The 15,230-nt window shown below is 40.9% G+C and overlaps 1 protein-coding gene across 9 annotated transcripts in view; it reads left to right on the plus strand.

The window, feature by feature from the left end:
• The window catches only part of ZNF644 (zinc finger protein 644), a 150,836-nt gene that overhangs the window by 131,516 nt on the left and 4,090 nt on the right, over positions 1-15,230 (plus strand). For all 9 annotated transcript variants that reach the window (XM_033916245.1, XM_033916251.1, XM_033916247.1 and 6 more), the window contains one exon: positions 1,339-1,441. In XM_033916245.1, the coding sequence (XP_033772136.1) occupies positions 1,339-1,441 (103 nt within the window). The remainder of the gene's footprint in view (positions 1-1,338; positions 1,442-15,230) is intronic.

The raw sequence follows: 15,230 nt of genomic DNA on the forward strand, positions 1-15,230 counted from the left end.
ATGTTAATCAGGAGGTCCACTTACCTGTATTCTAGTCCACAGGATCTAAGAAACAGGACTGCATTTTGAAGAAGTTGGACATGAAAAGAGTGCTTCTTCACTATGTGGAAGTCACCAACGAGTTTAGACTCTCGGACCATGTGTTTGTGCTGACTCATCCGACTAAGCGAGGTGTATCCACTTCCAAGGCCACGATTTCCAGATGGATTTCGTCGGCTTACATTACCTGTGGGACAGTCTCTTTTTTCTGTTAAGGTGCATTCAACCAGAAGTGTAGCTTCATTGTGGGCAGAGGCTAGGGCAGTCTCTCCAGCGATTCATAGAGCTGCAACTTCATCCACTCTACACACATTTGCAAAGTTTTACAGGGTGGACATTGTGGCAAGAGAGGGCTCAGCCTTTGGTTCCTCAGTGTTAACTTGCCGGTACAGACAGCTCACCCTAGACTTCTGGGACTGCTTTTGTATGTCCTGCTTATCCAGAATGACACACCTATTGCACTGGAAAAAGAGATTATGTTCTTACCTTGATAATATCTTTTCCAGTATATCGATGTGTCATTCTGGACCACCGCCCTGTTCTTCCTGTGCCTGCCTACTGTCTCATTCTGTTTACTCTTTTCCAAGTATGTATCTTGGATGATAGTCAGCCCTTTGGACCCTAAAGAATGCTATATAATGATGTTTTGGCTTCTACAGGGGTATACTACCTTTGATGCTTCTGTTGGCTGTTAGTTGTTCATTGCTTGTTCCAGTGTTATGTTCGAGCAGAACACTTTATTTGTTTAGGAAGTTTCCCATTTTCCCTTACTTCACACGATTTTGATCGAGCTCTTGCAAGTTTGGGTACTAATTGTAGGTGGCAGCGGAGCCCCTAGTGAAGTAGGAGGGGCACAGAAAAAATCCGAACTGGATTCCTTCTGCATATGGCTCGCGGCTACGGAGGGAGAGCCCGCTTGTCCAGAATGACACACCTAACCACTGGAAAATATATTATCAAGGTAAGAACACAATCGCTTTTTATCTTGCTTTAATGCAAGTCTAATTTCTAATGAATAAATGAATGAGTACATTACCTGCAAATTTGTGTAGTGATGGGATTTTTCTTTCATCTCTAACAGAGTGGTTTTTATATGATAATTCTGCCTTTTGTTGACACATTGACCTAGAAAATAAGAGCAGGAGCGAAATGAGTGCTATAGTGGTAAATCTATGATTGTGATAACCTTTATTTAATATGAGCTTTTTGTTTAGGTTGAACTTATATATTTAAAGTGGGGTTTTTTAAGCATTAATATATTTAAAGTGTGTGTGGTTTCTGTTTGTTTGTTTTTTTAAGCATTAGACTGTAAGCAGAAGAAGTCTAAATCACGATCAGGAAGTAAGAAAAAAGTGCTGCCGTTACCTCATAGTTCTGATGACGTTTACATACTGAGATGCAGGTTTGTACTGTTTGGTCAATGTTACTTCAGCAGTTTGTGCAGTTTGAAGTTATTAAGTGTTTTAAAAAACTTACAAAGTATGTCAGTTTGCAATATATTCCTGGCTGGCTGCTGATGAATCACAATTGCAGTATGTTGTCTGAGCAATGGTATATTGAGCTAGCAAAACCTAGGTTTGCCATTAAAACTTCAAACAATATTAAAATGTTACATTATTATAAAAACATTGAAGATTGTATGCATCCCATTTTTCTCTAAATGGATTCAAAGTGAGGTATAATTAAAACAAAAAAACAACCAAATGTACTAATAAATGCTAAGCAGACAGCTAAATAAGTAAAAACTTAAAAATAACATCATCTAACAAAGTCCACCTATCACTGAAAAACCAGCTCACAGTCTATAGAAGCAGCGCTCACACACACAAAAATTCAGTAATCCACAGAATCCAATCCTAAGGAAAAAGACAAGTTTTAAACTTTTTCCAAATGTTTGTTCCTTGTTTCCTATGAGTTCCAAAGTGATGGTGCAAAATTTCTTAAGTTACACTTCTTGTGATAAATAATCTACAGACTCTAACAAAGAAAGTTGTTACAAAAGATCATTCTGTAATGCATAAGACACAAGACGTTCAGTTGGCATATTTATTAACTTAACCTGGACTGAGACACCAAATTGCTTTATGCACACTGCTTCTTGTAGAACTCCAGAACTGCTGTGGTTTCCTGTTCTTTTTTTTTTTCTTTTACTTTTTTATTCCCCTTTCAGAATTGCATGCTTGAGTGTCAAGAGCTGGAGGAAGCTGCTTCTATAGGGTACCCCTCAGGATGGCTGGCTAACAAGATCAAGAGTCATTTCACCTCCTCTCTAGACCTTGACACATTACTCCATGGCACACCCAGATCTAGCCAGCAGCTAGCCTCAGCAAATGGAGAATCTGAGCCTGGTATTCTGCACTGTAATATATAATGTAAGCCATGAAGGTGGCCCATTTAATATGATTTAAAATTTTTACCTTTTGGAAGAACTTGGTGTTAAGTTTCAGACTTCTGGTAGATTCCAGTCACTCTGACTTGCTGTAGGATTCTGGATCTCTTCTTTCAAATATTCTAGCAAGGTCTTTATGCCAACAGGGATGGAATGATTCCTGATGTGAGCACTTCTGAAATGTAGTGTACCCTCGGGACAGTTGAGGCTTCAAAATCTATTTGTAGATTTTAATGATAGTGGTCACCCTTTTACCGCCATTGTGTTTCAGTTCTCAAGTACTCTGTTTGTCGGTCTAACCCATTATTTTTAAATTTTAATAGTATGTCTAAATGTATGTTCATCTTTATTGTAACTCGCTTAGTAAATTTGAATAAGCGATTTATCAAACCAAAATAAAACTTGAAACTTGAACTTGAAACTTATATCTGCTATGCAAAAAGTGTCGACTGGAAGTCATCTATCTTGCTATGTAGTACACGATAGTGCCCAAAACACAGAGAAGCCCAAAGGAATTGTGTGAGCTCGAAAGCTTTATTCAGCCATTAAACATCATTAGCTGGGAAATAGAGTGCCCAACATGGCCACGTTTCCCTCAATAAAGCTGTATCAAGGGTCTAATATAATGAGAAACATGAGAAGTTAACAAATTAACATTTATCCAATATCAAGCAACATTGACACATTAAAATCATAGGTTATAGTTTGTAACTGACAAAACTTAAAACTTTTTTAATTTTTATAATTTTTGTATCAATGTTGCTTGGCATTTGATTTATATGTGAATTGTTTCATGTTTCTTGTTATATTAGATTCCTGATGCAGTGTTCATACAGAGCATGGCTACATCAGACACTGTGTTTCAAGTTAAGGATGTTTAGTGGCTGAATAAAGCTTTCGAGCTCACACAATTCCTTTGGGCTTCTGTGTTGTGGTGTGGTCTGCTGAAATCATAGCACCTTCCTTTTTATTATTAGTGGTTAGACAGAAAACTGGTTTGGAGATACACACCAATACCAGGAGAAACAGGGGACTCCACCATGGCAACACAAGATATTTATTGAGCAGACTCCAGTGTTCATATTTTAGAGGTGCAATGTCAGATGAAGACAGCAATGCAGTATCTGCAGTGCAATAAGTTTTCAAACAAATCTGCAGTCCGAGGAGCTTTAAAATACAGTGTGTTATAATTTCACATGATATTCAGATACTTGGTTTGACGGAAACATGGTTGCGGTATGGAGAAGATTTTCATTTTGGATTCTAGTCCTCTAAATCATAGTTATTTAACTAGATCTCATACTTAGTAACATAGTAGATGACGGCAGATAAAGACCCGAATGGTCCATCCAGTCTGCCCAACCTGATTCAATTTAAAAATTTTTTTTTTTTTTTTTTTTTTTTCTTCTTAGCTATTTCTGGGCTAGAATCCAAAGCTTTACCCGGTACTGTGCTTGGGTTCCAACTGCCGAAATCTCTGTTAAGACTTACTCCAGCCCATCTACACCCTCCCAGCCATTGAAGCCCTCCCCTGCCCATCCTCCTCCAAACGGCCATACACAGACACAGACCGTACAAGTCTGCCCAGTAACTGGCCTAGTTCAATCTTTAATATTATTTTCTGATTCTAAATCTTCTGTGTTCATCCCACGCTTCTTTGAACTCAGTCACAGTTTTACTCTCCACCACCTCTCTCGGGAGCGCATTCCAGGCATCCACCACCCTCTCCGTAAAGTAGAATTTCCTAACATTGCCCCTGAATCTACTACCCCTCAACCTCAAATTATGTCCTCTGGTTTTACCATTTTCCTTTCTCTGGAAAAGATTTTGTTCTACGTTAATACCCTTTAAGTATTTGAACGTCTGAATCATATCTCCCCTGTCTCTCCTTTCCTCTAGGGTATACATATTCAGGGCTTCCAGTCTCTCCTCATATGTCTTCTGGTGCAAGCCTCCTATCATTTTCGTCGCCCTCCTCTGGACCGCCTCAAGTCTTCTTACGTCTTTCGCCAGATACGGTCTCCAAAACTGAACACAATACTCCAAGTGGGGCCTCACCAATGACCTGTACAGGGGCATCAACACCTTTCTTCTACTGACTACGCCTCTCTTTATACAGCCCAGAATCCTTCTGGCAGCAGCCACTGCCTTGTCACACTGTTTTTTCGCCTTTAGATCTTCGGACACTATCACCCCAAGGTCCCTCTCCCCGTCCGTGCATATCAGCTTCTCTCCTCCCAGCATATACGGTTCCTTCCTATTATTAATCCCCAAATGCATTACTCTGCATTTCTTTGCATTGAATTTTAGTTGCCAGGAATTAGACCATTCCTCTAACTTTTGCAGATCCTTTTTCATATTTTCCACTCCCTCTTCGGTGTCAACTCTGTTACAAATCTTGGTATCATCTGCAAAAAGGCACACTTTTCCTTCTAACCCTTCAGCAATGTCACTTACATACATATTGAACAGGATTGGCCCCAGCACCGAACCCTGAGGGACTCCACTAGTCACCTTTCCTTCCTTCGAGCGACTTCCATTAACCACCACCCTCTGGCGTCTGTCCGACAGCCAGTTTCTGACCCAGTTCACCACTTTGGGTCCTAACTTCAGCCCTTCAAGTTTGTTCAACAGCCTCCTATGAGGAACTGTATCAAAGGCTTTGCTGAAATCCAAATAAATTACATCTAGCATTTGTCCTCGATCCAGCTCTCTGGTCACCCAATCAAAAAATTCAATCAGGTTCGTTTGGCACGATTTACCTTTTGTAAAGCCATGTTGCCTCGGATCCTGTAACCCATTAGATTCAAGGAAATACACTATCCTTTCTTTCAGCAACACTTCCATTATTTTTCCAACAACTGAAGTGAGGCTCACCGGCCTGTAGTTTCCTGCTTCATCCCTGTGACCACTTTTATGAATAGGGACCACATCCGCTCTCCTCCAATCCCCAGGAATCACTCCCGTCTCCAGAGATTTGTTGAACAAGTCTTTAATAGGACTCGCCAGAACCTCTCTGAGTTCCCTTAGTATCCTGGGATGGATCCCGTCTGGTCCCATCGCTTTGTCCACCTTCAGTTTTTCAAGTTGCTCATAAACACCCTCCTCCGTGAACGGCGCAGAATCTACTCCATTTTCTCGTGTAACTTTGCCGGACAATCTCGGTCCTTCTCCAGGATTTTCTTCTGTGAACACTTCTGAAAGGGGTGGTGGGCTGGTGCTGATATTTGATAATAGATTTCCCTTTACAGAGCTACCTACTACTATGCTTCCTTACAAAGAATTGTTGTTAAGAAAACAGTTTTCGTGTTGAGTTTAGCTATCTGGTGATTATTTACTGCCTACCAAATTTTCCATTGGAAATATGGGATAAAATTTATTTAACTATTGCTCAACTGTCTTTAAGATATCCTAATTTGATCATTAGAGGTGATTTTAATATTCATTTTGATAATTTAGGACATTCACATACCAAATATTAAAAAATCAATTTCTTATTGATTTAGAAATGAAACAGTGTCTAATTTCCAACACATAATGTTGGCCATATTTTGGATCAAACCATTTCAAAAGTCACAATTGATTTTAATTTATATAATTTTTCAGGTCATAGCCTCTCTTGGACTGATCATGAACTTATTTTATTTTCATTGTATGGATCACCACTTTCTTTACAGCAAGCTGAGTTTACAACTCCAGTTTTTAGCTGGAATTAAATGTCTACCAGATAGTTTTACATCTTTGAAGATGGAGAATAAGGCTTCTCTATGGCAATCTACGTTAAAAATGAACTCGATTGGCGGGCTCCTCCCGTCTTAGTTGATAATAATAAATTAAAGTCAGGTAATTTGTTTCACTCAGGTTTAAAATAATTGAAAAGAAAAATACGTCATTTGGAGCGTCATTGGCAAAAATCAAAAACCTCTGAACTTACACAAAAACAGTTTGGCAAGATCTAATTATAGTAAGAAATTGAAAAAATCCAAATGAGAGTATTTTAATCGGAGGTTAGAGAGTTGAGAAAATAAACCAAAAGAATTATTTAGGCTTTATTATTCTCTAACTAACAAATCAAAACAGGACAAAACAAATAGTTATATGAAAAAATTAGGACACCGCATGAAATATTCAGTTCTTTCTTAAGAAATGTTCACATATCGATGTCAAATCTTTTTTTCTTTTTTTATTTATCTCTATCTCTGGAAAAGAAAGTGATGTAATTGCAGGTAAGCAACAAAAATTTTCCTTGATTTACTTATGAAACAAAAGATATCCACAAAAATGTGTATTCTAATCTATATATATATAAAATCGGAGGTATGTATGTGTGTATGTATGTATGTGTGTATGTGCCGCGATCACGCAAAAACGGCTTGACCAATTTGAACGAAACTTGGTATGCTGATCCCTCACTACCTGGGATGATATGTTCTGGGGGTCTCGCGGCCCACCTGCACACGTAGGCGGAGCTACAAACAAAATCAGATTTCACCCATTCATGTCAATGGAAAAAATGTAAAAAGCTGCCATTCTCACAGTAATTCAAAAACGGCTTGACCGATTTGAACAAAACTTGGTATGTAGATCCCTCACTACCTGGGGTGATATGTTCTGGGGGTCTCGCGGCCCACCTGCACACGTGGGCGGAGCTACAAACAGAAAATCTTATTTCACCCATTCATGTCAATGGAAAAAATGTAAAAAGCTGCCATTCTCACTGTAATTCAAAACCGGCTTGACCGATTTGAACAAAACTTGGCATGCAGATCCCTCACTACCTGGGGTGATATGTTCTGGGGGTCTCGCTGCCCACCTGCACACGTGGGCGGAGCTACAAACAGAAAATCAGATTTCACCCATTCATGTCAATGGAAAAAATGTAAAAACCTGCCATTCTCACTGTAATTCAAAACCGGCTTGACCGATTTGAACAAAACTTGGCATGCAGATCCCTCACTACCTGGGGTGATATGTTCTGGGGGTCTCGCGGCCCACCTGCACACGTGGGCGGAGCTACAAACAGAAAATCTTATTTCACCCATTCATGTCAATGGAAAAAATGTAAAAACCTGCCATTCTCACTGTAATTCAAAACCGGCTTGACCGATTTGAACGTAACTTGGTATGCAGATCCCTCACTACCTGGGGTGATATGTTCTGGGGGTCTCGCGGCCCACCTGCACACGTGGGCGGAGCTACAAACAGAAAATCTTATTTCACCCATTCATGTCAATGGAAAAAATGTAAAAACCTGCCATTCTCACTGTAATTCAAAACCGGCTTGACCGATTTGAACAAAACTTGGCATGCAGATCCCTCACTACCTGGGGTGATATGTTCTGGGGGTCTCGCTGCCCACCTGCACACGTGGGCGGAGCTACAAACAGAAAATCAGATTTCACCCATTCATGTCAATGGAAAAAATGTAAAAAGCTGCCATTCTCACTGTAATTCCAACTATAAAACACTTTCTATGACACTATAACCACTAGGGACATCGTTTCTATTCTACCACGGACACCATACATATAGAGTTTGTATGTTCTAACTGTGTTTGTAACTGTTTCCTTCATGCACCCCAGTTCATAATGTTATTACATTACATGAGTACTCACATATCCTGAACTAGGAACACAGGTTCCATTCTGAACCAGGAACAAACTACATGGAGTTTCTTTTCAACCTGAGTTTCCACATATTGAGTTGTTTAAATCAATACTGAAACTTTTGGATGCCACTTATTCCAACAGATCTTCCTTTTCAGTTTAAGAGATTGCAAATTCCAGTGAGACTTGCATTCTCTATCACAATCAACAAATCACAGGGACAGACTATTACATACTGTGGAGTGGATTTAAGATCCCCCTGTTTTTCCCATGGACAACTCTATGTTGCTTGATCAAGGGTGGGTTCACCCAAGAATTTATATGTTCTTGCTCCTGGAGGTGAAACTAAAATTGTTGTTTATAATCAAGTTTTGTGTTAGTTGTATTGTATTCATTTTGTCAAATATTTCACATTATAATTTGATTATTGTACTTTTTATAAAGCTGTAAAAAAATAATTTCATTCACCACTATAAAGTATCTTTATTTCAATCCATTTACTGTGTTATTGCTATAATTAAATACCCGTGCAACGCCGGGTCATCAGCTAGTTGAGGAATAAATTAAAGCACCTTACACCCTAATATCTAGTGTTACCCCCTTTGGCTGAAATAACTGCAGTGAGACCTTCTTGTAGCCATCTACCAGTCTGACATCGGTCTGAGGAAAGTTTGGCCCACTCCTGAATGCAAAATTCTTCCAGCTGTGAGATGTTTGAGAGGTTTCTTGCATGTACACCACTTTTCAAATCACCCAATAGTATCTCAGTGGGCTTAAGATCAGGGCTTTGACTCGGCCACTCCAGGACTCTCCATTTCTTAGTTTTCAGTCAGTCCTTGATGGATTTTACTGGTATGTTTTAGGTAATTGTCGTGTTACAGGGTCCAGTTCCGCTTCAGCTTTAATTTTCTTATAGTTGGTCTCACATGTTCCTCAAGCACCCTCTGATACACGGTAGAATTCACGGTAGAATTCATGGCCAGGTCCTGCTGCAGCAAAGCAACCCCAAACCATGACACTTCCATCTCCATGCTTCAAAGTTGGTATGAGGTTCTTTTTAGAGAATGACATGAGTTTTGTCCCTGTCCCTGCCCCATTCCTGTAAGCTCTGCCTTAACCGCACAAGCCTCGAACACTTATGATTTTAAAGTGTTTGTGGTTTGTGCAGATGAGGACAGAGCTTGCAGGAATGATGCAGAGACAGGAAAAGAACTCAGGGGGATGGGACAGGGAAAAATTTGTTCCCGTGTCATTCTCTAGCTCTTTTCCTGGAATGCTGTATTTGATGTACACCAAACATGTCCTCTCTGGTGTCCAAATAATTCAATTTTAGATTCATCTGTCCATAGAACACTATTCCAGAAGTCCTGATGTTTGTCTACGTTCTCTCTGGCAAACTTCAGTCTGGCCTTGATGTTTCTCTTAGAGAGCAAAGGTTTCCTCCTTGCACACCTCCCATGCAAGTTAAATTTGTGCAGTCTCTTTCTGATTGTAGAGGCATGCACTTTCATATCAACAGTAACAAGAGCCTGCTGTAGGTCCTTTGATGACATTTTAGGGTTTTTGGAGACTTCTTTTAGCATGATGCGGTCTGCTCTGGGGGTCAACTTGCTCGGATGTCTGTGAATGTTGGAAGTTGTTTGGAAAGTTTTCCACTTGTACACTATTTTCCGGACTGTGGAATGGCTAATGTCAAATTCTTTCAAGATCTTTTTAAATCCCTTACCCTTTCCCTTTCGAGATCTTTTTAAATCTTCTTTCTAAAGGCCTCGGCCAACTCTTTTGATCTCACCATGATGTTCACTCTCACCGTAGCAGTCATAAGCACACTAAACTAAATGTCTGAGGTTTAAGTAGAGCAAACCTTTAAAATGCTGAGTAACGATGTTCTAATCATGTACACCTGTGTGTGATTTGAGCCACTTTAAGTGGGAGGATATGTGGGGGTGTCTTAATTTATTCCTTAGTTAGAATACACTTCTCCCTCCATATCCACAGGGGTTAGGTGCAGAACCAGACCGCGAAGTATGAAAAACCGCAAATAACTTTTCGGCCGGCTCTGCCTCCCCCCTGCCTCATTCTGGATCTTCTCGCCTCCCTCCCGGCATCCCAGAACTTACCTGGTGGTCTAGCGGGCTTTCGGAGCAGGAGCGATCTTCCTACCCTCCTGCCCCCTGCAGATCACTCATAACAAATGGCTGCCATGAGTTCCCAAAGTCTCTTGAGACTACGACCGGAACTCACGGCAGCCATTTTCTATGAGTGACCTGCACGGGGCAGGAGTGTAGGACAATCGCTCCTAACTCGAAAGCCCGCAAGACCACCAGGTAAGGTCTGGTATGCCGGGAGGGAGGCATGGAAGGTCCGGAATTAGCTGCTTTTTTTTTTAATAAAAAAATTGCGAATAACCGAATCCGCGGATTCGGAGGGAGAAGTGTACATATTTTTGTGGATATCTTTTGTTGTATGAGTAAATCAAGGAAAGTTTTTGTTGTTTACCTGCAATTACATTACTTTCTTTTCCAGAGATTTAAAAAAAAAAAAAAAAGATTTGACATCGATATGTGAACATTTCTTAAGAGAAAAATGAATATTTCAATAGGTATCCTAATTTTTTAACATGACTGTATATATGCCTACAGCTGACTCGTTAGCCAATTTCTTTGAAGATAAAATCATATCACTAAGAAATATGTTTTCTTCAAATAATGTTATTTCAAATCCAACTGTGCTTTCTGAAAATACTGTTACTTCTAAACTTAATGATTTTGTGCCTTGCACAATGATACAACTTAGTAAAATTTTCAATGGAATTGATATCTGTAAAATACTTGATCCATTTGCCTAAAAGTTGGATGTTTATTCATTCAAATTTCTATACCGTTCAGGGGAGCTCAGAACGGTTTACATGAATTTATTCAGGTATTCAAGCATTTTTCCCTGTTTGTTCCGGTGGGCTCACAATCTATTTGATGTACCTGGGGCAATGTGGGGATGAAGTGACTTGCCCAGGGTCACAAGGAGCAGCATGGGTTTGAACCCACAACCCCAGGGTGCAGAGGCTGTAGCTTTAACCACTGCGCCACACTCTCCCCCTACTTCCTTTTTTTACAGCAGATGATTAATCAAAGTCTTGAAGAAGGAATATTTCCAACAGCATGGAATCATACGTTTATTACTCCTATTCTTAAATTGACTAATTCTGATATTACAAATTAACAAAATTGATATGCCTATTTCCAATCTGTTCCTAGGTAGTAAGATGGTTGAACATGTTGTCGTTCTACAACTCACATCTTTTATAGATAAAACAAATGTGCTGCATCCCAAGCAATCAGGTTTTCATGCCAATCATAGCACTGAAACTATATTATGTCGATTTCTTAATGATGTATTGGAGATTTTACAGTGGCTATTTGGCTCTTGCAGTTTATTTAGATTTGACTGCTGCTTTTGATCTTGTTGATAATCAAATTATGCTCATAGATTAGCTGAGATCGACATAGGGTCCAAAATATTATTCTGGTTTTCATCTTTTCTTGAGGGTAGGACCTTCTCTGTTATTGCAAATCATATCACATCCTCTATTCAGGAGTGTCAAAGCCCCTTCTCAAGGGCCGCAATCCAGTCGGGTTTTAGGATTTCCCCAATGAATATGCATGAGATCTATTAGCATACAATGAAAGCAGTGCATGCAAATAGATGTCATGCATATTCATTGGGGAAATCCTGAAAACCCGACTGGATTGCGGTTCTCGAGGAGGGACTTTGACACCCCTGCTCTACATTCAAATTACCTTCTGGTTTACCACAAGGTTTTTCTCTGTCTCCTGTCTTGTTCAATATATTTTTGACACCTTTAACTGCTATTATTTATTGAAAGCTTCTATACAGCTACTAATGACGGGGCACTAAAGAGCATGAAATTCTAGCATATTGTTATGTAAATGATATCATACTGGTAACCAAAATAGATCCAATTAGTCTAAATATAAATTATTTGCAACTAAATTTTCCTTTAATAAATATGTGGTTGAATAATAATAAATTGCTTTTAAATATTAAGAAATGTTTTTCTTGTTGGATTGTAAGACATGGAATTGAACCTAATATTACATTTATCCCCTCTTCTACGAAACTGCGATAGCAGTTTTTAGCGCAGTGAGCCGCGCTGCTCCCGACACTCATAGAGTTCCTATGAGCATTGGGAGCAGCGTGGGCCATTCAGCGCGGCTCTCTGTGCTACAAACTGCTATTGCAGTTTTGTAGAAGAGGGGGTTAGTTTTCTTGGAAAACATTCCAAAGGTTAGTAAATTCAAGTATTTAGAAATCATAATAGATTCAAATTTATCTTTCAATGATCGGATCTCATATGAATATAAGAATTACCATACTGGGACAGACAGAAAGTCCATCAAGCCCAGTTTCCAAAAGTGACCAACATAGTAAAACAGATTTTTTGCTGCTTAGTTTAGGAATAAGTAGTGGATTTCCAGAAGCCATCTCAATAATGGTCTATAGACTTTTTTCTTTTTTTTTTTTAAATAAAATTTTTTATTGATTTTCACACCAGTGAGCGAACAATGAAAAAACAAGCAATACAAATAATGCATAGAGTGAAATGCACCATTGAGAAACAGCAAATCAAAATACCAATCAACCCCTTCTGAGGGAGAGGAAAACACAACCATGGAAGAAAAATAATAAAAGGGTGCACAAAGCATTCCCCCAAGAAGGGCAAGTTTAGAAATTCATGAGCAAAGCCACAGTACAGCTCCCACACTAAGAGAGAGAACCATATTTTTGACATATATGGATCCCCCATCCCCCAGCTACCTACCCCTCCAACCCAAAAAAAGAGACAGATAACCCAACCCCCCTCTCCCTGTTGTCAATTCCAAGAGCAGACCCCCATCCAGTAACCCCACACAGAATCATCCATCCACTAGCGTATTAGCAAGAAATGCATGCCCAGGGCCCAGTAAGATTTTCTCCTTGCCCTCTAATCATGGCGTTCCCCTCTAAGCTCCCATACCATCATTTCCCGCATGGAATTCACCCAGGCCCCCAGAAACGGTAAATGTTCATCCATCCAAAATGATGAATCAGGTCTGTTATTCTTGAGAGATGATAAATAGTAGCATATCATCCGCGAACATAGTAATGCAACATTCCTGACCCCCCACATGGATTCCCACCAAGATCAGAGAGTGTCGAATCTTAGTAGCTAAGGGTTCTAAAAACAATATAAACAAGAGAGGGGACAAGGGACAGCCCTGTCTTGTCCCTCTGAAAAGGGAGACAGAGCGCGTCAGGTCCCCGTGCAAATTACATAGTGAAATTCGAAGAGACATGAGGTGCGTATGGTTTGCCCAGCCCAAAGTGACTGAACACTCACTCACAGACCATGCCACACGTCCAATCACAGAAATAATACAATGAAACATACTAGTTATCAGGCATTGCAGGCATAAGTACAGGCCCCAAACATCTTGGAGAGGCCGAACCTTCCTGCTAAGCGGCCTAATGTGATATGTTGTGCACTGAGTATCCAAGGCAGCCTGAGGCTCCAGGAGACCCTCAAGCTGCCAAGTAGAAGCAAGTACAGGATCCCCAACAAGGTCTGCCATGGGGGCAAAGTAACAATCAGGGCCCAGCCAAGTCCTGAGAAAGTGCACCGCACGCCATCTCCCATTTGTTATTGGAAAGGCTGATGTCCTAGCTGCCTAAGGACATCGGCAGCATGCATGCCACAGGAAACGGCAGGAAAACTGCGAGGGGTCCCACATAAGTTCCCACTCACTCGGGAAACTGTCAAAAGAGAGAGTAAAATCCCCTGATTGTTGCTAGTGGAGCCATCACCAAGGCTCTCAGGGTGCGGGTGCTCCACGATGATCAGCCAGTAAGGCCTGCAGGTCTTCTTTTGTCTCACACAGTTTGGTCCCATCTGCGGTGTGGATCCGAACCTGGGCCGGAAACAGGACGGTGAAGCGCAAGCCTCGGTTCTGCAGCTCCGCACCATACGGGGCCAGAGCCTTGCGTCTCCCAGCAATATCCATGGAGTAGTCATTAAAGAGCAGAATTTTTTTGCCCTCATATCCCAGAGTCCCAGCCTTTGGAAACTGTGCTAGAATGCGGTCCTTCACCGCCACATTCAAGTACCAGGCTATCACTGGATGCGGTCAAGTGGCATGTGCCCCGAAGTGATGCACCTGCTCTACCACTCCGCAGCCAGGATCCAGGTGCAAGCCCACGTGCTTCGGCTGCCATTTTTCAATAATGGGCCACAGCTCAGAGTCCTTAATGTGCTCTGGGAGAGCTATCAGATGCAGATTGTTCTGTCTCCCCTGATTTTCCTGATCCTCCAGGCGAGACTGTAATAGATTACAAGTGATTTCGAGCTCCTCAGGTTATGGTCTGTCCTCCAGCTGTACCATAGAGCGATATAAGGACATTATAACATTTTCATATGTATCTATTCCTTTCCTGATAATTTCTAACATTCTATTTGCTTTCTTAGCCACCACCTCACAATAAGCTGAGGGTTTCAACATATCCTCAACAATGACACCTAGATTAGAGACAAATTTTTCCCCGTCCCCGTGGGAACTCATTTTCCCATCCCATCCCTGTGAGTTCTTTTCTTGTGCTTGCCCCATTCCGGCAAGCTCTGTCCTCATCTGCACAAGCCTCAAACACTCTAAAATCATAAGTGTTCAAGGCTTGTGCGGTTAAAACAGAGCTTACAGGAATGGAGCAGGGACAGCAACAAAACTCACAGGGATGGGGTAGGGAAATTGAGTTCCTACAGGGACAAATTTGTCCCCATGTTACTCTCTAACCTAGATCCTTTTCCTGGGGAATGGCTCCTAACATAGAATCCAACACGACTTAGCTACAGTTCAGGTTCCTCTTTTCCACCTGCATCACTCTGCACTTCTACATAAGAACATAAGAAGTGCCTCTGCTGGGTCAGACCAGAGGTCCATCCTGCCCAGCAGCCCACTCATGCAGCGGCCCACCAGGTCTAATTATACGATGTCTATGAGGTCCCCTTTGTCCATCCGTTTATTAATTCCTTCGAAGTGCAATAAGTTCGTTAGGCATGATCTTTCCTTCCAGAAGCCATGTTGGCTTATTTTCATAAGTTTAGTCCTTTCTAGATGCTCCTCGATGCTATCTTTAATCAGCGCTTC

The sequence above is a fragment of the Geotrypetes seraphini genome, chromosome 12, assembly GCF_902459505.1.
Source record: "Geotrypetes seraphini chromosome 12, aGeoSer1.1, whole genome shotgun sequence".
Classification (NCBI taxonomy): Eukaryota; Metazoa; Chordata; class Amphibia; order Gymnophiona; family Dermophiidae; genus Geotrypetes; species Geotrypetes seraphini.